Source organism: Neovison vison, chromosome 5 (genome assembly GCF_020171115.1).
Source record: "Neovison vison isolate M4711 chromosome 5, ASM_NN_V1, whole genome shotgun sequence".
NCBI classification, from domain to species: Eukaryota; Metazoa; Chordata; class Mammalia; order Carnivora; family Mustelidae; genus Neogale; species Neogale vison.
In genome coordinates, this window is record NC_058095.1 from 166,932,719 (window position 1) to 166,956,994 (window position 24,276).

Below are 24,276 nucleotides of genomic sequence, written 5' to 3' on the forward strand. Positions count from 1 at the left end.
TGCCTGCAGGGTCCGGCCAGCGTCACAGTTGCGTAAGGATCACACTGCCCGTTCACAATCGGGAGGCCTTGGCACTCGAGGATGCTGAGGAGAGAGACAGGGGCATCAGGAGCGGGGTGGGAGGGGCCCACAGGCAGCTTCCCCAGGCGGCTCTGAGGCCGTGGCAGGTGGCTGTCCACAGCCGGGACCATGAGCCCTGGGAGGCTTCGGTCCCCTGTGGCCCAGACGCTCCCAATAAACACGGACGGGTGCATCGATTTGCAACCGGAAGGCACGTGGGGGCAGGAAATTGTGAGCGCTGCCCTCAGGACACGGCTGTCTTCTCTGAGGGGCACAGGCTGCTGGGGCCTCCCGGGGGCGAGGCCGCTGCCTTCACGTCCTGAGAGTTCAGCTCCCCTGCGAGCTGACGGACCAGGCGCTGCGGCGTGGCCATGTTACAGGTGGGAAAACGGGGGCCCCAACAACGCAGGGGCCTGCAGACCCAGCCGTGCACGGGCTCCGTGCCACGCACGCCGCTCAGCAGACACCACGGGCCCTCCCACAGGTCCCGGCACGACTGTCCTGCTCCCCGGTTTGCTTCAACTTCGGGAGCCCAGCTGGTCACGCGAGCTCCGGGACGACCACTTCCCCTCATCCTGCCATCGGCTGTGCTTCTCCTGACCCTCCCTGCTCCAGGCCGTGGGTCCCCTCGTCCCGTTCCTGGCACGCCGACTGGAACACCGGCTGGACGTTAGGAATCTCAGGCTGCTGGTGTCCAGATGCTGTTGCTTTCCGAAGGACAGAGCTGACTGGAGGCTGAGGGTCTCTGGGTGCAGACTGATCACGGCAATTCTTGCCTGAAGCTCTGTCAGGGGAGGCGCCGGCCGCCTCTGTCCAGGGACTGTTTGTCCCACCACATAGGTGCGCCCTCCAAGTCCGCACAGAGCCCCCCTTGGGAACAAGGATCTCCACCGGGTTGGCAGGGGTCAAATGCCTCCCAGCCCCACACGAGCCCCTTCAGCTCCGCCTGAACCCAGGGCGTTACCCTCTCTATTCACACGGCTTGCGGGAGTGCTGGCAAGTCCCTTCCTCTCCAGAAGCCACCAGCAGCGGCCTCAGACTCCCAACAGCAATCTCTGGCTCCCTCCCACCTCCAGCCCCGCTTGGGAGCCCTCCTGCCCCCACACACCTGCAGGACAAAATCAGGACCACTGCGGCTCCTGGGTCCGCTTCCCTGACTTGGGGTCACAGAGCGAAAAGCCGATTGCCCAACATCCAAACTGTTCCACTCGTCTGCATCCGGCTCCTTAGCTGTCTGTGGTGGGAGGGGTCCGGGTCCAGCACTGCACCATGGCAGGACAGCTGACCTCCCGAAGAGGAACGTCCGTTTGGCTTCATGGATGTGCGGTCACTTTCCCTCGAAGAGATGAGCGCTTCAGCTTCTCCTGGGCATCGGGAAGTCAGGAAACAACCAGGTTCTCACACTCCTTCATAAGCCAAGCGATCTCGTGTCCCTTTTGGGAAGGAGTTCACCTCTAGCATTTTAACAGAATATTTCTTTCTGGTCGCAGGGTTTTGTTTTCTTCATTTCTCCTTCATGGTGCTTACAGCCCTTCAAGCTGTGTCCACGCCAGTCCCGCGACGTGAGCCTTACCTGATTTTTCCCATCTTTACTCCTACTCCACTTTGCAAAGTATTTCTGGGTTTCTTTCCTAGATCACCGACTTGCTCTTCGGTTACCTTCCGCCCTTCATTAACTGATCATTAAAGAAATATTTCCTCATGCATTAAATCATCGGGAAAGAATGATTTGTTGCGATCTTGTCTGTGGCAAGCATGTTTCCAGGAATGGGTGCCGTGGGGCAGCTCGCGCGTCCTCCGCTGCGGCTGCAGACTGAAGGGCAAGACAGGTCGGGGAGAAGAGGACGACAGGACAGCAGCTGGAAGAAGCGGGCAAACGGCTTGCTCGGGGGACGTGCGGGGAGGCTCCCGTGCTGACCCGCAGCAAATGACCCAGCTGAAGGCAAACACGCTTCTTCTACATTCACTTGTTCATCAGGAAGGTTTGGACGGTAAGTGTGCCCACATTTCAGATCCTCCGAGATCATGGGTTTCCACAGCCAGAAACTCGATGCTAAGCACCAAACTGAAAGCAAGTTTCCCCACATCTGATGCCCTAGACAAGCAGCTGCCTCCAGCGCCCGGATGTCCCCGTCTCTCCTTCCTTTGAAGACCGACACGAGAAACACTCTGTTCTCTGACTCAAAGCAAAGACTGGACCTGCACGAAGACATCTGGGAGGAAAAAAGGACCCTCCTGCCCGGCAGGCCCAGCACGCAAACCGGAGGATGTGCGCCAGACTCCCTCTCGCTCGGCCCTGGGCAGCTCCAGGTGGGCCACAGCCCAGCGCACAGCCGGTGGGCGCTCCTGGGGGCTGCCCGGGGCACACAAAGCCAAGCCCCCCTGTACTTCACACAAAACACATCTCTCCAGGCTTACTGTCTTCGGAACAACTTCTAGTGACTCTTGGGAATGTTCTAGATAAATAGCAGAGAGAAGTAAAGTATTTACTCTGCTGGGCATTCCTACCTCCAGCAGTTGGCCACAGGATACCCGAAAGAGACTGCCCGCAGTACCAGGAAAGGCGGCGAGGCGAGCCCAGCAGAGCCCAGTGCCGTGCTGGCCTGTGCTGGGTGGGCTGCTCTTAGCCGTCAGGCTCTTTCAACGCTCGGCTCGGGCGAATGAAATCTGGAGACGCTCACAATCCCGTCTCCCCATTAAGGTGGAGGCCACAGGAGGCCGCGCAGTTCTTGGAAGCTCATGGAGCAGGCGCTCAGGACAGACCTGAATGAACGATTAAAGGTTTATTCACCCTTGTTGGGGATGAAAGAAAAGCACGAGACAGTCCAGCCTGAGGTCTGGCTGGAAAGACGGGCCGCTCCCACCGGAGCAGGCACCTGTCAGAGGTGGGGACTGGCAGACGCCCTCCACGCCGACAAGAACAGCAGGATGGTGGGTCCCGAACCACCTGAGGCTCGCGCAGGTGTCCCCGCAGCAGACGTGGACATAAGAGTGAACAGTAGGAAAAGTAGGCTTATAGTCGGAAAGCCACGCGCGGAAGGATCGGAGAGGTTTCTGTGAGCCCATCGCGCACACCCTCGGCCCGCACCACAGCCACCAGAGCGCTCAGCCAACAGCACGGTCTTCCCCAGCTTTCACTCGCCACCGGCCGGGAAGGGAGAGATGCTGCCCTGCCCGCCTCGCAGCCGGGAAAGCCCACAGGAAGCGCTCCCTGGTGCATAAGGGCAGGGAGGGAACTTGCAGGGAATGGACGCCCCCGGGAAGAACCAGAACCTCACAGAGGGCGACCTGCCATTTGGGGAAGGTAGACGAGGCCTCGCCTTGCTCTTCGGATGGCGGGGATGGGCGCACGCGGCAGCAGAGAGCAATAAGCTGGAAGCAAGAAGAGGGGAGGCCGGGAGAGAGAGCTCAGCCAGAACACCCCTGGCTACCCCACAAAAGACCACCAGGCCAGGTGAGAGGTGAAGAGAGCCCAGAAGGATCTGAGAGTGCATGTAGGTCCTGTAGCCTTTGGGGGGAGGACGGTCAGCCAGTAGGAGTCACCTGCTGTGAGGGGCTGAGTGGTGAGTCCCCAAGGAGATGTGACCTGGTTTGGAAACAGGTTTCTGCAGATGTAATCAAGCTTGGGCTCTCGAGACGATGAGCTTATTCTGGATTCAGGATGGCCCTAAACCCAATGACTAGTGTCCTTCCAGGAGGGAGATCGCTCAGACGCGGGATGGGGGTGGGGGGTATCGTGAAGAGGGACTGCCTGGGCGAGGAGGAGGGACCATCCCCTGAAGCCTCCAGACAGAGTGTGGCGGGGCCAGATTTCAGAGTCGGACAGAATCCGCTCCTGCTGTTTAAGGCACGTGAGACTGCGGTGTGTGACTGGAGCAGCCCTCGGAAAGTCACGCCCCTGCAATGAGGGAAGGACGTGTGTCGGGGGTGCTGAGAGCAGGTCCCCGCAACAGGCGCAGGCCGAGCCCGGCCCCAGTGCTTACAGGAGGGGAGTGGGAGTACGTCACGGTGCTGCTGGCCAGGAGGGAGGGCTGAGGCGATTCTCGGGCGAGCAGGGAACCCTACTGGAATGAATCTGCTTTTGCACAACCGACTTCTCAACGGTCTCGGCCCAGCTCTTCTGCTGAGCCCATGACACACCTCGAGGTTGGCCCAAGCCCGCGTAACCTCGGAGAGGCGAGGGCCTGAGGCGAAGACACGGGCATGAGCACGTGTGGTTCTGAACAAGTGTGGGAGAGACGCAGAGACGCAGGTCGGTACAAGGAGCAACGTGCGGAGCAAGTCGGGGTTTGCGGCCTGCCGCGGGTCTGAGAGAAGTCTGCCAGCTCTGATGCCGGGATCTCGGGTCCAGAGCCTTTCGTACCACAGGTGGAGCGGCCACTGTCTCCTGCTCTGTCCCAAAAGTCCCCAATGCACACAACTAACTTGGCGCTGAGGAAGAAAGTCATAAAATACAAACGCGACTGCAACATTAGAGGAAAACTTGTAGCTATAAATGCCTACGTTAAAAAGGAATGAAGATCACAAATTAATAACCTAAACTTCCACCTTAAGAAACCAGAAAAAGAAAAGCAAAAAGCCTACACAGGCAGAAAGGAAATCACACAGATAACAAAGGACAGAACACACGAGAGAGGAAAAGCGGGACCTTTGAGAAGAGCCACCAACTCGACACACCCGCAGCGAGACTGACAGAAAAGAAGACTCAGATCATTAAAATCAGTCATGAAAGAGGGGACACTTCTAAGATCTTATAGAAACAGAGCGACGCTTTAAGAGGATTACAGAAGAGCTGACCACGAGGACAGACTGTTTCAGGGGCTGGCAGGGCTCGAATGGCTAATTCCCCGAACGGATCTACAGATTCAGTACACTCGCTACCGAAATGCCAGCGGCTACTCCAGCAGAAATTCACACGTTGATCCTGAAACTCGTATGGAAATGAATGAGCTCAGGAGGGCCCGGGAGTCACGAGAAAGGGACCAAGATGGAAGACTCACACTCCCTGACTTCCAAACCTGCTGTGTGCTACAGCACGGGGACGGGACAGGCACACAGGTCAGTGGAGAACAGGGTCCACGAATAAGTCCGACCATTTACTGTGACCCGGCGGCAGCCGGCTGGGACAGAACGGACCTTTCCCCGAGTGGCGCTGAGACCACTGCATCTTTGAAAGGAAAGGAACCAACGCTGACTCCAACTGGACACAGCACATAAGACATTAACTCCACACATACTGAGGACCAAAAGGGGAGAACGAGACCCTAGAAATGTTGGAAGGAAAATGCTGCTGTCAATCTTCACGATCTTGGATTGGGAAAAGATCTCTTAGAAATCTACCTAAGCACAGGAAACAACAGGTGCGGCTGATGGAGATTTAAGATTCTTGTATCACAAAGGATCTTGTTAAGAAAGTGAAGACGGACAACAGGATGACAGGAAACGTCTTCAAGTTATATATTTGACAACAGTCTAGTACCCAGAATACATGGAAAATTCTTACAACTTTGTAATAAAATACTAATAACCCAATTAAAAAATCGTAAAGGACTTGAACAGACACTTCTTCGGAGAAGATCCAGAGCCGGCCAACAAGGACAGGAAAGGACGGTCAACATCGTTCAGGGAAGCATGAGTCAACACCGCTTCATACCACTGGGAGGAAACGAGCAGGCGGCTCACGAGAGGGTCTGGGCTGAGCGAGGACACAGCGGCTGGAGCCCTCGCACGCTGTGGGCCCCGTGGGTGGGGCAGCCTCATGAGAAGCAGCCCGGCATTTTCTCAGAAACTGAAACACAGTTAGGATACAACACACCGATTCTGCCGCTCCACTATGTCCCCAAGTGAAATGAAAACTGGTCTCCTACTCACGCGCGAATGTCCCGGTAGCGGTATTCACAGCAGCCAAAAGGTGGGACCCACCCAACGGGGATCTGTGGGTGATGGACCAGAAAATGTGGTGTACCCACACGGTGGACAGTGCTCAGCCTTTAACAGGGTGGGGGCGGTGACACCCGCGACAGCGGGCATGACCCCTGAAGACCTCCAGCTCGCTGAGGGAAGCGAGTCACTGAGAACCACAGAGCATGTGGTTCCATTTACATAAAACATCCAGAATGGGCAAATCTGTAGAAGCAGACCAGCGGTTGTCAGGGCTGGGGAGGGGGAAGGGTGCGACACGGGACGGGATTTCATTTTCAGGAGGATGAAATGTTCTGAATGGGACAGTGCTTAGGGGTAACCGCGCACAACCTTGTGAATGTACTCAAAGTGTAGCCTTGAAAACGCTGAGTTTTACGGTACGTGAAGAGTACTTTTTAGTGAAAGAAAAATCGACGGAGGGAGGTGGGATGAAGAAAGAGAAGTCCGTGGTCTCCCAGTCACTGCTGACTCCTGGCTGGAGGACCTGAGCTGCTTTGTGACTGTGGCACCCCTCCCTCCTCACTGCATCCCTGTGGGGGACACTTCGGCCCTGGGATTCTGAACAAAGTGTACTCGTGTGTGTGACCATATGTACCAATGGGTGTGCCAGCGCGCACCAGTGTACTAGCGTGTGTACCAGCACATGCCGACATATGCACTAGCGTGTGTCCATGTGCACCGGCGTGTGCACTACTGTGTACTAGTGTGTGCTCGTGTGCACCAGCATGTTTGTGTGTGCAGTACAGGCACTAGTGTGTGCTGGTGTGTACTAGCAAGTCTGCTAGGTGTGCCAGTTATCAGAGCTCTGTACCAGCATCAACTAGTATGTGTATTAGTGTGTAGTCACGTGTACTAGCGTGTACTAATGTGTGCTAGCGTGAGTACTGCTGTGTGTTAACGTGTGCTGGTGTGTACGCTAGCACTGTACAAATGCGTGTACTAGTGCGTTAACGTGTGCTGGTGTGTTAGTGTGTCTACTAGCGTGCATAGTACCGTATATGCCGGCATATTCCATGCACAGTAGTGTGTCTGCTAGTGTGTCTACTAGGTGCGTGCTAACACGCATGCTAATGTGTGTACTAGTATGGTGCTAGTGTGTGTACCCTGGTGTGTGCCAGTGTGTGTGTGATAACGTGGGTACTAGTGTGTTAGTGTGTTCCAGTGTGTGTGCTAGTGTGTTCGTGTTTGTGCTAGGGAGTCCTAGCATCCGTAGTAGTGTGTGTACCAGCATGTGTACTAGCGTGTGTACTGGTGTGTGTGCTAGTGTGCACGAGGAAGGAGCAAGAGGGATTGACCACAAAGATGCAGGAACCAAGCAAATCCTGGTGCTTTCACTAAGACGACTCCACAGAGAAGTGTCTGAGGTGCTTCCGTGGTTGGCAGGGACAGCGTGGATGGCGGGGACTCTGAGGGTGGGCGGGGACAGGCAGGGACAGCGTGGATGGCGGGGACTCTTGGGGTGGGTGGGGACAGGTAGGGACAGCGTGGGCGGGGGACTCAGGGTGGGCGGGGACAGGTAGGGACAGCGTGGATGGCGGGGACTCTGAGGGTGGGCGGGGACAGGCAGGGACAGCGTGGGCGGGGGACTCAGGGTGGGCGGGGACAGGTAGGGACAGCGTGGATGGCGGGGACTCTTGGGGTGGGTGGGGACAGCATGCACGGCGGAGACTCTGGGGGTAGGAGGGGACGGCATGGACGGCGTGGATGGTGGCTGGGGACAGGTGGGGACGGCAGAGTGTGTAGCTGTGATGTATGACTTAGTCTTGTGCTCTGGTGGGTGCCACACCCGTGGTTCTCTGATCAGGATGACGGCTACTCCTGGCCAAATGGTTCACACCCGCCCTCCATCAGGCAGATGTGTGGCTGGACAGGGCGGCCCTCAGGACAGGGATCCTGGTCCCCCCCTCTCCCGCATTTACCCGCCTCAGCTCTCTGCCCAGCCTGGTCCGTTCGGTCCCTGCACCACTAAAGCACATTCCTTATTCCATGTAAGGCTGCTTTTAAAAAACCTTAAGCTGTTTTGGAAGAAGGGACAGACCAGTAGGTAGACGAGAAAACCGGCAACTCTCTGCTCACTGCCACAGGGTCCGAGAGCAACTACGTTAAGAAGAGTGGGAGCACCGAAGGGTGAAGGCCAAAGCTCACTGTGTCCCACACGGCACCGCACGCTACGTGGCGTCCCATGCACATTCCCACGTATGTCCTCCTGCGTGTCCCATGGTGACAGCCCCGTAACCTCGATGCACCGGAGACCACCCTCAGCCAACAGATGGCAAATCTGAACAGCGCGGTGGGTGGCGGGGCAGGGCCCTCTGGGGGCGGCGGACGACAGCGGAACCTCCTCGACCGCCCCCACCCTCTGTGACCGGACGGAGGGAGCACAGTGCTAAGGCAGAGCCTGCACTCCGAGCCCAAGAAAGGGGCATCCCCCGATTTCACGGAAGCCCTTGCTTGCCAGACACGGTGAAGACGGCAACTCGGGAAAGCGTCTGTCCAAAGACAAGGAAAGCCGGAGCGTCTGGTGTCTCCTGGGTCCTTCACACCAGAGGGCTGGTTTCTGCCTTCACCTCCTCTTCACAGGAGTCCCTCCCAACGGCCCTAGACTTCCGACACCCCCGGCAGCCGCCTGCGGGACCCCCGGCAGCCACAGGTACTGCCGGCAAAGGCACACGTGGGGCCCGCGGGGCAGGCAGTGTGGAGCGGGAGCCCGGCGGGGTGTGCACCCTCCGAGGCCTCGCCGGGCTCAGAGGGCAAGGACCCTGCACACGTGCGTGAGCTCGTCCTCAGCCTCCTCCGGACGATCTACGGGACCGTGGACCGAAAAGTCAAGGGCGCACCACAAGGTTCCGAGATGACGTGTAGACACGGGCACGGCCGCTCACACTCAGCAAGCGTGACCGGGGGAGGCGCTCTGGATTCTGGGAGGCGGGTCCCGAGTTCAGGCCACAGGGCTGCCGACTGGCCTCGCACACGCCCCCCGACAGTCCCCTCATCGGGATGGCCCGGGCGCACACAGCACCTGTGTCTAAACGTCTCCCTGACCGCGGCGGCTGTGGACGCCAGTGCGTTCCCCTCCCGGGCGCACGTCTGCTTGAAGGAGGGTGTGAAGACGACGTGCCCGCCCCGCCAGAGAAGTGTCCTCGTGGGGATCTGCGACTCCGCAATTCTGAGTCGTGCGTGTGAAGAACGGCAGCCCGCCCACCGCCTGGGCTGAGTCACTGGTCCCGAGAAGACCGCCGTCCGTGTCTTACCGCACGGCCAGCTTGTGGCAGACGGCGCCCGTGTCGGTGATGACCTCGCTCAGCCTCAGCTCCAGGTGGACCTTGCCCTGGAAGACACGAGAACAGAGGGTCATGAGGGGATGGCCACATGCAGGGGGGCGCTCCCAGTGTCTCTGCTCACAAACGTGAAGCTGCCTGACCCCACGTGGCAACCCCAGCACTACCCCACCCCCACTCAGATCCCAGGCCCGGCCGAGGGCACGGCTCCCCCAGAACACTGCTTCAGAAGCCAGCGGCCAGACAGCACGAGGGAAGGTCCTGCAGGACGCCGCCTCCCAAACACATTCGCTCGCTCGCTTACGTTTTGTCCCTGCCTCTGACGCCGAGCCCGCGTGCAGGTACACACGGCTCTGGACCATCTCATCCTTCTGTCTGTGTGTGAGGCCCGAACCCTAGGCAGGGGGTCTCAGTCCTGGGCCCCAGACAGGAAGTTAGTGCTCATGGATGCTTCTAAGGAAACAGGAGCAGAGGGGACCAGAATTCCGAGAACAAGACCACTGCTGTTCTCTGCCCGCGTCTGCATCTGTGCAAAGGGCCGATCAGCTGCAGGACCCAATCAGGTCACCATCAGGGGTCAGGGGTCGGGGGAGGGGCTTCCATGAAGAGGAACCTGCTCCCTCAGAACATCCAACAGCAGCAGGCGTGACACACTGACGATTTATAGGAGAACGCACTACAATGTGAAAATTAGCACTTCTCTTAAGTAGGAGCAGACCACTGGAGCCCAGTGTGGGGCTAGAACTCACAACCCCGAGACAAAGAGCTATAGTCAGGTCAGATGCTCAACTGACTGAGCCGCCTCGGAGCCCAAAACCGTCTTTTTTACTGGACAAGAAGGCTGAATGGGAGCACCTCCAAGGTCCTTTCCGACTAAAACTTCATGACTCTGCAGCTTGGGGAGGAAAACTGCTTGTCCTAGGAGAATCCAGGCCCGAGAAGGTGGGCCAGGTGGCTGGGCCAGAGGGGTGCGGGCAAGACCCCTCGGCGGGGCCCCCTGGCCTCCTGAGTTTGCTACTCTGAACATGGCGGCCACAGCCCTGCTTTTCCTGCAGCTTCTGGACCCCTGGACCTCTGGCTCGCCCAGGACATAAACGGGAGACCTGACGCGTGTGGGAGAGACAGGCACTGAGGCCCCAGGGAGCCTCCCCCCTGCTGCAGCCCACCTCCCCCCTGCTGCAGGCAAGGCTGGATGCGGCCCTTTCTGGCCCTTCTTTCCACAGCAGGACCAGTAGCCTCAGAGGGTGCGGCACATCTCCTGGATGTTAGGACTGGACCAGCATCACACCTGTGTGACCCTGGGCAACACCCCGTGTCCAGAGCACAGACTGAGGATCCACCAAGGGCTCTGAGGGGTTCCTGCCCCATGCGGCAGGGCTGCCTTCAGAGGGATGCACTGGCCAGGAGCAGCCGGCGGCCCCAGGGAACCAGTGGCCCCGGAGAACCAGGAGCCTGTCGCACACAGCCCACGGAGCGCTGGCCCTGGAAGGCCCCTCACAGACCGGGGGTGCCAACGGCAGGCTCCCTGATGCAGCACGACCCTCTGGGCCCACCCAGCCCATGCGAGGGACCCTCAGCGTCCGTCAACCCTGCGGCAGGAGCACACACAGCCCTGCAGGCCGCAGCACCCCCTCCCGCGGCCGGGCCAGGCTCTGGGCTTCCCGAAGCATCGCACGGGGCAGGCATTGCCGTCCTTTGGCTCCAGGGAGGACGCTGCGGCTGGGCGGCAGACAGCCTGTCCTCTACAACCCAGTGCCAGTGAAGGCTGCAGATCCAAGAGCAGAGCAAAGGCCTGTCCACACGGGCTCCCGGAAAGCCTGTGTCCTCTAGTGGTGCCCTCCCGCACGCTGGGCCCGGCTCTCTGCCGCCTTCATTTTTAGGCTGGCCACAGACGTTGCAGGGACAGGGCCCTGTCCATTTTCGACGGGCTCTTAGAAGCGAGAGCGCATGTCTGGGCCAGACGGACCCCCACCGTGGACGACCCGCGGTGCGTTTCCCGTCCCCCACCGGGAGGAGAAGGCACCCGCGGCAGCGGACCCCATGGCTGCCGCTTCCTCCGGAGGGCGAGCCCTTGCTGGTGGAGAGGCAGACACTCTGCACTCAGGCCCGGGCCACTACTTTCCGCAGATTGGGAGAGGAGGGTGGGCGGTGACCCTAACCACTCAGACGCCGCCTGGCACGGAGAGGACGCCCCCGCCCCCCAGGCACCCCAATACGGCTGCGGCTCAGAAGTTCCCACGAGTCGCTGTGCAGCGGACGGAGGGTCTGGGTGTGTCCCGTGCCCTGTGGGGGACACGCCAGCTTGCTCACAAACAAGCCAGCCACAAACGCCAACACCCGGGGAGGGGGGCAGGGTGCTGGGGCCGGGGCCACACCCGCCACCGCAGGGCGGCAGGAAATGCGGGTTTTCCAGCCCGGCCTCTGCACAGCTTCGAAACCCACGGACCTGCCCTCTGCCCTCAAAGGCTCTGGCCCCAACGTGCTAAGCTGGGGGGGTGGGGGCGGCGCCCAGAGCCCAGGCGCGTTGCGACACTCAGCTTCTCTGAGGAGAAAACAGTCTCAGGCTGGTGCATTGAAAAAGGCTGATTTGGTAGCTTTTCCCATTTTTACTTAAGGCGAACAGCTAGCAACTGGGAGGCGAACCCCCCGCCCGCCCCTGCTCTGGCGGCCGCCGGGGGCTCCCCGTCTTGCGGCACAGACAGCGGCTCGCACCGGGAGGCACATCACACGGCGGCCGCTCTCGGGAGAACGCACAGGGAGCGGGAAGTCAGGGCAGAAAGACAGCTTCATCACCCCAGTATCTGAAGGTGAACCAGCAAACTTCCAAACGACCAAACCCAAAAACGTCTCAGGAGAAACCGAGAGATATTTTTAGCTCATTTCTTTTCATAAGTGAAAATGAAAATAAAACTCATCACAGCACGTGGGCCGCTGCGAAAGCACTGCTTTTGGGGACTTTACAGCAGTGGCCGCGCAGGTCGGAGAGATCCAACCTCACTAATGTAAGAGATCTCAGGGCGCCCGGGGTCTCCGTCGGGGAAGCGACTGCCTTCAGCTCAGGTCATGATCCCGGGGTCCTGGGATGGAGTCCCGTGTGGGGCTCCCTGCTCGGCGGGGACCTGCTTTCCCCTCTGCCCCTCATCCCATTCGTACATCCCCTCTCGTTCTACCAAATAAATACGCAAATTCTCTAAAGAAAATAATGTAAGGAGTCTAGAAGGAGACCAAACTAAATCCAAAGTGAGCAGAAAAAAGACATAACAGAATCATCAAATCGATTAACCTTCTAGACAAGCTAACTAGGAAACAAATAACAGAACAAGAGAGGGGCCATCTCTGGTAACCCCACGGGGCCACCCCGCAGGACTCTGCAGGTGGGACCACACCCTCTGCCCGACCCAGGGGGCGCATAGCCTCTGACCGCGTCCGCGCACCAGCTGTTGTGAACGCACCACGCGGTTTCAGCCACAGGGCAAGGACTTGGGAGTTCCTTCCATTTTCTACTCAATTTCCCGCAAACATAAAATCGCTTGAAAAATAGGTTTAGTAACTTAAAGAGAAAAAAGCACCAGTTGTGCTTGCTTCGGCAGCACACATACGGAAAATGCACCGGTGGCTCCCATACATTTTTCTCAGAAAAGCTTCAGATCCTGGCCTGCAGAGAGGGTCTGTGGTCACAGCAGCAGGGCCCACCCTCCCTGGCCCATCAAGCCCTGGTCTGCATGGGCCTCAGGGCCGGGGTGGGGGTCAGCGCACAGGGACCCAGACCGCTGAGCACTTGGACCTTGGCGCCAAGAGCAGCAAGACCGTGAACACCGAAGGGAGAGAATAGGTCAGAAATGATGCGTGGAGGAGTACAGAGGTCCAGCTGGCCCTTGCCTCCCTTGATCCCCTAACCCTGCAGAAAGATTCAAAGCTGGGTCCTTGTACATGCAGACAGCTACAGATGTAGCCTGTGGGCAAAGACAGGAGGACCGTCAGACACACAGGGCAGACGCGGCTCCCAGAACTCCCCGTCCCGCTACGGAAGGTTTGCTGTCAGAGCTCACGGCCCTTCCCAGCAGGTCTACTAAAACAGAAGAGCTCACAGCAGAGCTCAGCCGGACGTCCTCGGAGGAGCTGGGGAACGACCCCCAGGCCTGCTCCGTACGGGTGGGGGACCGTCACCTCCCCATTTCGATACCAAGGAAGACCTCCCTCTAAACCTCCTTGTTCTCTTACTGCACACCCAGGGTCAGGGATAGAACACAGCAACCAATTCTTTTTAATAAAGTGATTTTCCAGAGACTTGTAAGAATATCGACTGCGGAAGGAAGAAGTTCTTTAACTCACATTTTCCCAGGGACTTCATCTCTCACTGGCCCCAGTTTTGTGACACTTTCTTTCTGACATATGCTTTCCACTGTCAATGACAGAACAGATGGATTCACGAAACCATATGCCATCCTCTGCCCTTCCGAAACCGTAAATGTGACATTTCAGGATGAAGAGACAGCTGTAGGGAAAGACTGTAATGAACTGTTCAAGGCAGCCGGAACCCAGGGCAGTTCTGCTCCCTCTGCAGGACGGCCACTTCCGCAGCCGGCACTCTGGGAAGGAGTCACCTGCACAGGGCCCAGAACTCGGCAGGCCACCCGAGGCCACACCATCCCTCCTCCTGTCTTCAGAGTCCTGGCAACACCCACTCTCTGTTTACGACTCAGAATTCGTATTCCTAGGACACCAACCCAGCTGAAACAGCAGCCCATCTCAAAGAGGGTAGGAATCAGGCTCAGAAGGACAAGGACCTTGTCCACAGGCGCACGAAGCACATCAGGTGGACGCAGCCCAAATATCACACAGTGTACGACCAGCACACACCCCGTTCGTAAGTTCTGTGGCGGCAGAGTGGTTCTCTTGACTGCAGCGGTGGTTACACAGACCTACACGTGTGACAGAGCGCACAGGACACGCATGTATGGCACACGTGCACACACGCAGTACCCATGTGGGAACACATGTGCACACACGCGACAGGCCTGCCCAGGTGCATGCACAACACACGTGTGGTACCCGGGTGCATGCGTGGAGCGCGTCGGACACAGGCACACACGTGGACTGCACATGCACCAGTGCACAGCTGTGCACGCTCGCACACTGGCACGTGTGCAAACATGGAAAACTGGAGACCTTCATGAGGTCTGTGGATCACGGGAATGTCTGTGCCCCCGCTGCGGCGCGAGCCGGACGCTGCCACGGGGAGAACAGGTGGAGGAACACGGCCTTCCCTCACTGCGCTCTCTTGAGGTACAGACAGGAGAGCATGTGATTTGCTCACCGCTCTTCCCTGTGCACCAGGTTTTGCTACTTCCCATGAAACCGAAGCCATTTCAAAATTCCAAGTTAAGTTTACGAACAAGACGAGAAGAAAGGCAAGTCACACGCGATGTGACATCCGACTTTGATCAGAGGGGACAGTGTGGTGAGCATGGTAAGGACACTGGGGCAGGCTGCCGGAGGAAACACCCACAAGCTCATCACCGCGCTGGGGCTGTCCCCCTGCAGAACCAGAGGGACGGGAATGGCACCAGAACTAAAGGCAGGAATGCCCCCTGTCACGGCACTCACGACCCCCGGTGCCCTCCTCCTGCAGACTGAGTGGGCGCAGCCCGCTGTGCCGTCATCGCTGCGGCAACTGCTCTTGTCCGGGCACAGGCGCCGATCCCGTGGGAACTGTCCCATCCGCTCATTTCTGCAGCACACGTGAGCCCCACGGCTAGAACTCCGTCTGCGGCACGTGACGACGTCTCTGGCTCAGCTCCTCAACCCTTCCCTAGCGCTGCTTCTCTCTCCGAGTGTGTGGCTTGATCCCAGGAGCCCCACGTGCTCTGCCTTCCCCCCCAGAGCTCTGTTGAGCCCGAGGGTCTCCCAGGAGGCGGAGGGCAAGCAGCTAGACAGGTGCCTGGGGGCAGGTGCAGCAGGCGGGGCGGAGGCAGGCCTCATGGGCCACCGACGTCGGGGCTTCTGCTGCATGGAGCACCATCTGGTACTCACAGCGGAGGACACAGGCTTGCCGGGGACCACTGCTGGCTCTGAGCATGGCCTGCTGGTGCCAGGCCCTGGGCTGGGTCTCACACCCCTGCCCACACCCTGGCAACTCACGGGACCACGGATGAACATCTCGTGTGACGTCGGGGCACTGTGCTATGGGTCAGGGCTCCCGTCCTGGGCTCTAGACACCAGCAGGGGGTGAGGAGCTCAGCTGGGAGCCACACAACCAGGCTCACCCTCCCAAGAGGTGTTGTCCCAGATGCTGGGCATGGGCAGTGCCCCAAACACGGGGAAGGGAAGGTGGGAACTGGAGTCCCCCAGTCTCCTCTGCCAGGGGAGGCCCCCTCTGCTGGACGGGCGGGGGGGTCGGTCCCAGTGAAACACGGCCCAGGCGAGCCCTGGAGACGCTTCAGACGATGGGAAGCTCAGGGATTGGTCACTTCTGTTCACTGCAAACGCTCATCCACCGCATGTCGGGGCTGGACGTGCGGGCAGGCCCCTCTGGCTCCCGCCTCGCTCCCGGCCCAAGCCTCACTTCAATTATGGGTAATTACTGTCCTTGTTGTATACTTCTAAAGCCGTTTCCACCATGCGTGGCAAAGTGTGACGATAACCAAGAGACACACAAAGCCAACAGGTCTGTGTTGGTGTCAGAGGACTTGCCAAGTGCCTTCCCGTGAGGACCGAAGTCCCTCCACCCGACGGGGCCCCGTGGGGCTCACCTGCACTTCCGAGTCAGCGTCCACGTGCTGCAGCTGGAACCAAGTGTCCCTGTTATGGTACTTTGGCAAGTCTTCCTTCTGGATGGCCACCTTCCCTGCAACACAGACACAGAAGACCAGTGGTCACCAAGTGGAAGAGATCCCGCAGAGCACGCGGGACTCTCTCCACGACCGGTGCCCGCTGCTCACACCGCTGTCTCCCTTCCAAGACCGCCAGCGGCAATGTCTAATCAGGAAGGCCTCTCGTGGGACCTGGCTGGGGCCACAGCCCGTTCTGCTCCGCACGAGGTTTTAGGAGAAAAGGCTGCCATTCTGTCGGGTCCTTGGGAGCTCAGCACAGCACACCCCAAAATAGGCCACTTTGAGCAGGAGGCAAATGAGAACCAGCAGATGCGAAAGAGGCCCTCCCAGAGCTGCCCCCTCACAGAACGGGTGAGGATAGAGGGCTGCCGTGGACCCTCTCCCAGGGGGTGTTCCGTGAAGAAGTCAGCTGCCCAAGACAGTCCTGCACGGACGAACCTGACCGCACTCCCACCCCGTGCTTGCTCCCCACAGCCTGCTGCCCTGGGAAGCCTAAAACCTCTCCCCTTGTCGGGTCACTTCTCTGGGTGTGGACTGCTCCTCTGCCCAAGTCCGGCCACCTCTTTGAGGTCCTGGTCAGGGAGATGTCTCCTGCCTGCCACGACCTGCGGGCGTGAAGAAACCATTCCCTCCTCCCGATGTTACAGGCCCTGCCGGAGAACCTCGGGGGGAGAGAGCAACGTTACCTCCCTGATGGGTTTCCATCTTGTTCCAAAAACTCAGCCGGACGACCTCCACCCTCCAGACCCCGGGAGACCTACCCATGAGGCACAGATGGGCTTCGGATGGCAACATGCGTACAGAAAAGCCATTCCACGGCAGAGGGCTGGGCCTGGGGAGTTAGGCCGACGGACTGGCTCCCACCGTCACTGCCGTCAGCCCCCAACTCCCTGCTGGTGGAGCCACCATTTCCGTCCCTCACACTCTCCAACGGAAGGAACCTCACACTTCCAAGCCACCAAACAGCCTTGGGCAGGACCCTGGGATCACCCCACGAGGGCTCGTCGGTAAGGTGAGTACTTGTGTCCCCCCTGGGGTGGACAGAGCACATCAGTAGCCCCAGCATCCATACCGCTGCCCACCTGACCTGCCACTTCGGCTCTCCCCTCCAGGAGCCACAGAGCCTGGTTCTGGTTCCTCCTGGAACCAGAGCCTCTGACGCCACAGACTGCGAGACACGTCAAAGCCACTGCTCGCAGCCGGCAGGTGGACATGAAGGGAGGAGGCAGAGAGCGAGAGAGGCAGGTGCAGACAACGTGGCAGACACAGTCCACGGAGGACACCCCACAGACATGCACAGAGAAGCCCCGCCTACAGGCCACGTGGGATTTCCTCCAGCAGAGCCACGTCCCAGGGCCGATGGCTCCCACAGGACCCCTGCTTCTGCCGGGCCTCGGTCCTCCCCGCCCCAGCCCCGGCCTCCCCACCGCTTCTCACCACCCCCGAGCACACCCCCAGCCGAGCGAAGACTGTTCTTCCTCTCTTGGCAGCCCCTGTAACCGCCATCCTTTTGACCCCACTGGGAATGTGGTTTTTAAGTCTCAAGGGAATAAAGCCACATGAAAAAAATTCGTGGAATCGAATTGGGCAACATATTTCACTGAAAAAGATAAAGAAATCTTCAGACTGTGATTTGTTCGGCTGGATAAGAGGATTATATTTGAGATTAGAAATGTTAAGTCACTGAACTGTTTTTATGAGCTTTAGCTGAACTAGGGAGGAACTGCAGGTTTACCGTTTGTATGAATCCCACAACTTATGTATCATTACTTAGTATACAAATGGGTACTTTTTAAACACGTATGTTAGTGTTTCTAAATGTTGTTCGGAGAGAACACCTGACCTATGAACTGTAATAACTACTCAAACATGTCCCAGTCTATCCGAGGGACACGCAAAAGTCACCAAACCACTCTGGGCCTCACTGTCTCACTTGGACAGAGGTGGTGCCGCCCGCCTACACACAGGAAAACCCCATGCCTTCAAGGTCAGCTCAGAAGAGAGAGTGTGCCAAGGAGCACACCAGAGGCAGGTGACGTGGGGACCAGCCCCGGGGGATGGGGGAGAAAGCTGCAGGAAGGCTGGCTAAGGTCAGACTCAATGAGAGACAAACAGATGTCTCCCGAGACAAGAAGGGGTAGAGACGCCTGTAGACGGCTCCAGTTCCAGCTGGTGTCCGGCGAGGGCCTGGCCACAAGGAAAGGCCAGGAAGAAAGGAAAGGATGAAATAGAGTCTTACTCACAGAATCAATAGGAAAATCTACATGAAAAGCTAGCTCAGGTGTGTTTAGCAGGACTACAAAATACAAAGCCCATTCATAAAATCAGGCATTATTTGTGCATACAAGCAATGAAAATAAGGACTGAAATTAAACAACAACAACAACAATAACAATACAAACTCCACAAAAGGATGCTTTGATGGCTTGTGCCTCTGGTGTGCTAACTTAAAAAATCTTCATCTACCCCATCGAAAACATAACATACATAGGAAAAATGTACATATGCGAGATGCGTAAGCTGAAAACATCACAAACACTGATGAGAGAGATTTAGGAAGACCAAGCATATTCCCCATTGGAGGGTCTGAAGACTCCATTTTGTTAAGATGTTAATTCTCCCTCGAATTAATCTATATACCTGTGCAATCTCAGTGTTTTTGGAAATTGAGAAGCTGATTTAAAAATATAAGTAAAAACTGGAAGGACCTAGAATAGAAAAACAAGCTTGGAAAAGAACAGAGTTGGCTCACACCACTGACCTGAGCCCGGCAAAGGCTACTAGTGCTGAGGCCACAGCTATCAGGAAAGGGTACCGGTGGGTGCAGAGGCGAGGGAAGCCAGAGAGGGCCCAGATGCATAAAGTTGGGTGATTTTCAAAAAGGCACCAAGGTAATTCAATAGAGAAAGGATAATTTTGCATAAAAAACGCTGGTACAACTGACATTTATAAGGAGAAAAATGAACTCTGTGTCAGAAGTACAATTCACCTGACACAGATCTAAATGTAGGAGACAAAACCATAAGCTTTCCTTAAAAAAAAAAGAGAGAGAGAGAGAGAGAAGATAGAAGAAAACTCTATAACCCTGGAGTAGGCAAAGATTTCTTAGCTATGACTCCAAAAATACAAGCTATAAAAGAATTCTGACAAGCTGGACTTCATCAAAATTGAAGACTTCCGGGCTTTGAGAAACACTGGTAAGAAAATGAAAATAACAAAGAGGAAGAACATATTTGTAAAACAAGCATCTCATGGAGAACCTGTATCCAGAATACACAAAAAACTTTTAAAACTCCATAATAAAACAATTAAAAGGACAAAAGATTTGGACAATTAACCAAAGAACAGGTACAGACAATTAACAAATGAAAACATGCCCAGCCTCATTCCTCACCAAAAAATGCAATAAAAGAGTCAAGATGGCGGAGGAGTAGGAGACCGAGATGACATCAGCTCGCAGGCAATCAGCTAGACAGTTATCAGACCATTCCGAACACCGACACACTCAACAGGAGATCGAAGAGAAGAGCAGCGATTCTAGGAACAGAAAATTGACCACTTTCTGGATGGTAGGACATGTGGAGAAATGAGTCCAAAGCGATGGGAAGATCGACTATGGGGGAGGGGCCAGCTCCTAGCAAGCGGCAGAGCAGCGGAGCACAAAATCCAAACTTTCAGAAGTCGGCTCCACGGAGGGACGTTGCTCCAGAGGCTAAGTGGGCGGTGGAGCCCTTGCGGAGACAGCGTGGTCTCAGGTCCCATGAGGTCACACAAAGACCCGCGGTGCCTGAGTTTGGCAGACCTTGCAGGTGTCAGAGCGGGGAAGCCAGCTGCAGAGACGGAGCCAAGGAGTGAGCTCTCAGCTCGGGGCTACCTTAAACTGTGATCCGTGGCACCGTCAGACCACTGCTTTTTGAGCAGGGACTCCACAAGTGGCAGATCTGGGGAGATGCCCCTGGAAGAGTGGCAGGGATCTGCTGGGTTTGGAGACTCCAAACGGGGCTGTGTGCCAGAGACAGAGACACCTGGTCACAGGCTGGATGAGCTCTGAGTGCAGCCGGAGACCAGGGAGATGAGAGGGACTGACTGCCTCTCTCTGAGGGTGCACTGAGGAGGTGGGGGCCCAAGCTCTTGGCTCCTCTTGCCAGAGAGTGGGAGGACACCATCTTCATTCCCATCCTCCGAAGTGGAACAGAAGCATTCAGGTAGCAAAAGGTCCGAGAGTGAAGCCAAAGCAGATTACTTAGCCCGGCCCTGGCACGGATGGTACTGCTGCACCTCGGGCAAAGACAATTGAGCATCGCGGCAACAGGCCCTCCCACAGACGATCAGCAAGAACATCCAGCCAAGACCAAGCTCACCGAGCAAGGAGAACAGCGGAATTCCAGAGGAGGAGAAAGCAACACACAGAATTTTTGGCTTTCTCCCCAGGATTCCGTAGTATTGCAAAGATAATTAATTTTTTTTCATTTTATTTTTTCTTATTTAATTTTTTTTGACTTTTCCTCTTTCCTCTTTTAACATTTTTAAACTAGTTTACCTTAACAATACCTTTCTAAAAAAATGTTTTTAAACCTTCATTATTGTGGTCATATTTTATCCTTCATTTTAACTAACTTTATTTTTTGTACACATATAGGGTTTTTTTCCTTCTAAAAAATTCCAGGATACAACGTCTTCTAATAGATCAAAATATACCCTAATCTAGCACATGGCTTTTGTTCTAGTCTCCAGCCTGAGCAAATTCTCTCCACTTTCTTTTTCTTTCTTTTTCCAACCAACTTATCTTATCAATTCCTTTTTTAGAATTTTTTTTTAATTTTCATCTTTACAGTCATATTCTATCCCTTCATCGTGTTTACCCTTATTTGTGTGTGTGTGTGTGTGTGTATATATATATATATATATATATATATATATGTTTTTCTTTCTTTAAAATTTTGGGAGATAGTTTCTTCTAAGAGACCAAAATATACCCAAAATCAAGTGGGTGGCTCTACTCTATTCACCAGTCATATATATAGATACATATATAAATATCTATCTATCTTTTTAATTTTTAATATTTATTTCCTTTTCTCTCCCTTTCATCTCCCCCCAATTTGCTGTCTCCTCTGATTTGGTTAGCATACATTTTTCTGGGGTCTTTGCCACCCTTTAAGTATTTTATTCTCTCGTTCATATATTCTTACCTGGATAAAATGACAAGGCGGAAAAACTCTCCACCAAAAAAAAAAAGAACAAGAGGCAGTACCAATGGCTAGGGACCTAATCAATGTGGACATTAGTGATATCTCAGGCCTAGAGTTCAGAATGATGATTCTCAAGATGCTAGCTGGGCACAAAAAAGGCATGGAAGATATTAGAGAAACCCTGTCCGGAGAAATAAAAGCCCTTTCTGGAGAAATAAAATTACCAAAATCTGAAGAAGCTGAAATCAGAAAAGCTATTAATGAGATGCAATCAAGAATGGAGGCTCTTACTGCTAGGATGAATGAGGCAGAAGACAGAATTGGTGATATAGAAGATCAAATGACAGAGAATAAAGAAGCTGAGCAAAAGACAAACAACTCGTATACCACGAGGGGAGAATTAGAGAGATAAGTGATACCATAAGATGAAACGACATTAGAATAATTGGGATTCCAGAAGAAGAAGTAAGAGAGAGGGGGGCAAAAGGTATATTGGTGCAAATTATAGTAGAGAATTTCCCTAATATGGCAAAGGGAACAAGCATCCAGCAGGTACAGACAAACCCCCTCAAAATCAATAAAATAGGTCCACACCCTGTCATCTAATAGTAAAACTTACAAGTCTTAGTGACAAAGAGAAAATCCTGAAAGTAGCTCGGAACAAGAAGTCTATAACATACAATGGTAGAAATATTAGATTGACAGCAGACTTATCCACAGGGACCTGGCAGGCCAAAAAGAACTGGCATGGTATATTCAGAGCACCAAATGAGAAAAACATGCAGCCAAGAATACTATATCCAGCTAGGCTATTGCTGAAAATAGAAGGAGAGATTAAAAAGCTTCCAGGATACACAAAAACTAAAAGAATTTGCAAACACCAAACTAGCCCTACAGGAAATATTGAAAGGGTCTTCTAAGCAAAGAGAGAGCCTAAAACTAGTAGACGAGAAAGGAATAGAGACAATATACAGTAACAGTCACCTTAAAGGCAACATAATGGCACTAAATTCATATCTCTCAATAGTTACCCTGAATGTAAATGGGTTAAATGCCCCAAACAAAAGACATAGGGTATCAGAATGGATAAAAAACAAACCCAAACCCATCAATATGCTGTCTATAAGAAACTCATTTTAGATCCAAAGACACCTCCAGATTTAAAGTGAGGGGGTAGAAAACAATTTACCATGCTAACGGACATGAAAAGAAAGTTAGGGTGGCAATCCTTATATCACATAAATTAGATTTTAAGCCAAAGACTGTAAGAGATGAGGAAGGACACTATATCTTACTTAAAGGATCTGTCCAACAAGAAGATCTAACAATTTTAAATATCTATGCCCCTAATATGGGAACAGCCAACTATATAAACCAATTAATAACAGAATCAAAGAAATACGTTGACAGTAATACAATAATAGTGGGGGACTTTAACACCCCCCCTCACTGAAATGGACAGATTTCAAGCAAAAGATCAACAAGGAAATAAAGGCCTTAAATGACACACTGGACCAGATGGACACCACAGATATATTCAGAACATTCCATCCGAAAGCAACAGAATACACATTCTTCTCTAGTGCTCATGGAACATTCTCCAGAATAGATCACATTCTTGGTCACAAATCAGGTCTCAACCGGTACCAAAAGATTGGGATCATTCCCTGCATATTTTCAGACCACAATGCTCTGAAGCTAGAACTCAATTTCTTTCTTTAGAGGAAACTTTAAAGGAAAGGAACTTTACGGGAAAGTTGGAAAGAACTCAAATACATGGTGCTAAAGAGCATCCTACTAAAGAATGAATGTGTCAACAAGGAAATTAAAGAAGAATTTTAAAAATTCATGGAAAGAAATGATAATGAAAACACAACTGTCCAAATCTGTGGGACACAGCAAAGGCAGTCCCGAGAGGAAAGTATATAGCAATACAAGCCTTTTTCAACAAACAATAAAGGTCTCAAGTACACAACCCAACCCTACACCTAAAGGAGCTACAGAAAGAACAGCAAGAAAGCCTAAACCCAGCAAGAAAAGAGAAATAATAAAGGTCAGAGCAGAAATCAATGAAATAGAAACCAAACCAAACAAAACAAAACAAAAGAAGAAATCAACGGAACAAGGAGCTGGTTCTTTGAAAGACTTAATAAGATTGATAATCCCCTGGCCAGACTTATCAAAACAGAAAGAAAAAGGACCCAAATAAATAAAATCATGAATGAAAGAAGAGAGATCACAACCAACACCAAAGAAATACAAACAATTATAAGAACATATTATAAACAACTATACACCAGCAAATTTGACAATCTGGAAGAAACGGATGCATTCCTAGAGATGTATAAACTACTAAAACTGAACCAGGAAGAAAGAGAAAATCTGAACAGACCCATAACCAGTAAGGAGATTGAAGCAGTCATCAAAAACCTCTAACAAAAAAGAGCCCAGGGTCAGATGACTTCCCAGGGGAATTCTTCCTAACATTTAAAGAAGAATTAACAACTATTCTCCTGAAACTGCCAAAAAATGGAAATGGAAGGAAAACTTCCAAACTCATTTGATGAAGCCAGCATTACCTTGATCCCAAAACCAGACAAAGACCCCATCAAAAAGGAGAATTACAGACCAATACCCCTGATGAACACAGATGCAAAAATTCTCACCAAAACACTAGCCAGTAAGGCCCAACAGTACATTAAAGGGATTATTCACCACGCCCACGTGGGATTTATTCCAGGGCTTCAAGGGTGGTTCAATAACCGCAAATCAATCACTGTGATACAATACATTAATAAAAGGAACAAGAACCACATGACACTCTCAATAGATGCTGAAAAAGCATTTGACAAAGTACAGCATCCCTTCCTGATCAAAACTCTTCACAGTGTAGGGATATAGGGTACATACCTCAATATCATCAAAGCCATCTATGAAAAACCCACAGCGAATATCATTCTCAATGGGGAAAAACCCCATTGCTAACGTCAG

The 24,276-nt window shown here is 54.0% G+C and overlaps 1 protein-coding gene across 4 annotated transcripts in view; it reads right to left on the minus strand.

Annotated features, from left to right (window-relative positions):
- Nucleotides 1–24,276, minus strand: part of RASA3 (RAS p21 protein activator 3) — a 113,367-nt gene that overhangs the window by 27,511 nt on the left and 61,580 nt on the right. For all 4 annotated transcript variants that reach the window (XM_044250171.1, XM_044250173.1, XM_044250172.1 and 1 more), the window contains 3 exons: nucleotides 16,013–16,107; nucleotides 9,234–9,310; nucleotides 4–84 (listed from right to left, as the gene is read on the minus strand). In XM_044250171.1, coding sequence (XP_044106106.1) covers nucleotides 4–84; nucleotides 9,234–9,310; nucleotides 16,013–16,107 — 253 coding nt within the window. The remainder of the gene's footprint in view (nucleotides 1–3; nucleotides 85–9,233; nucleotides 9,311–16,012; nucleotides 16,108–24,276) is intronic.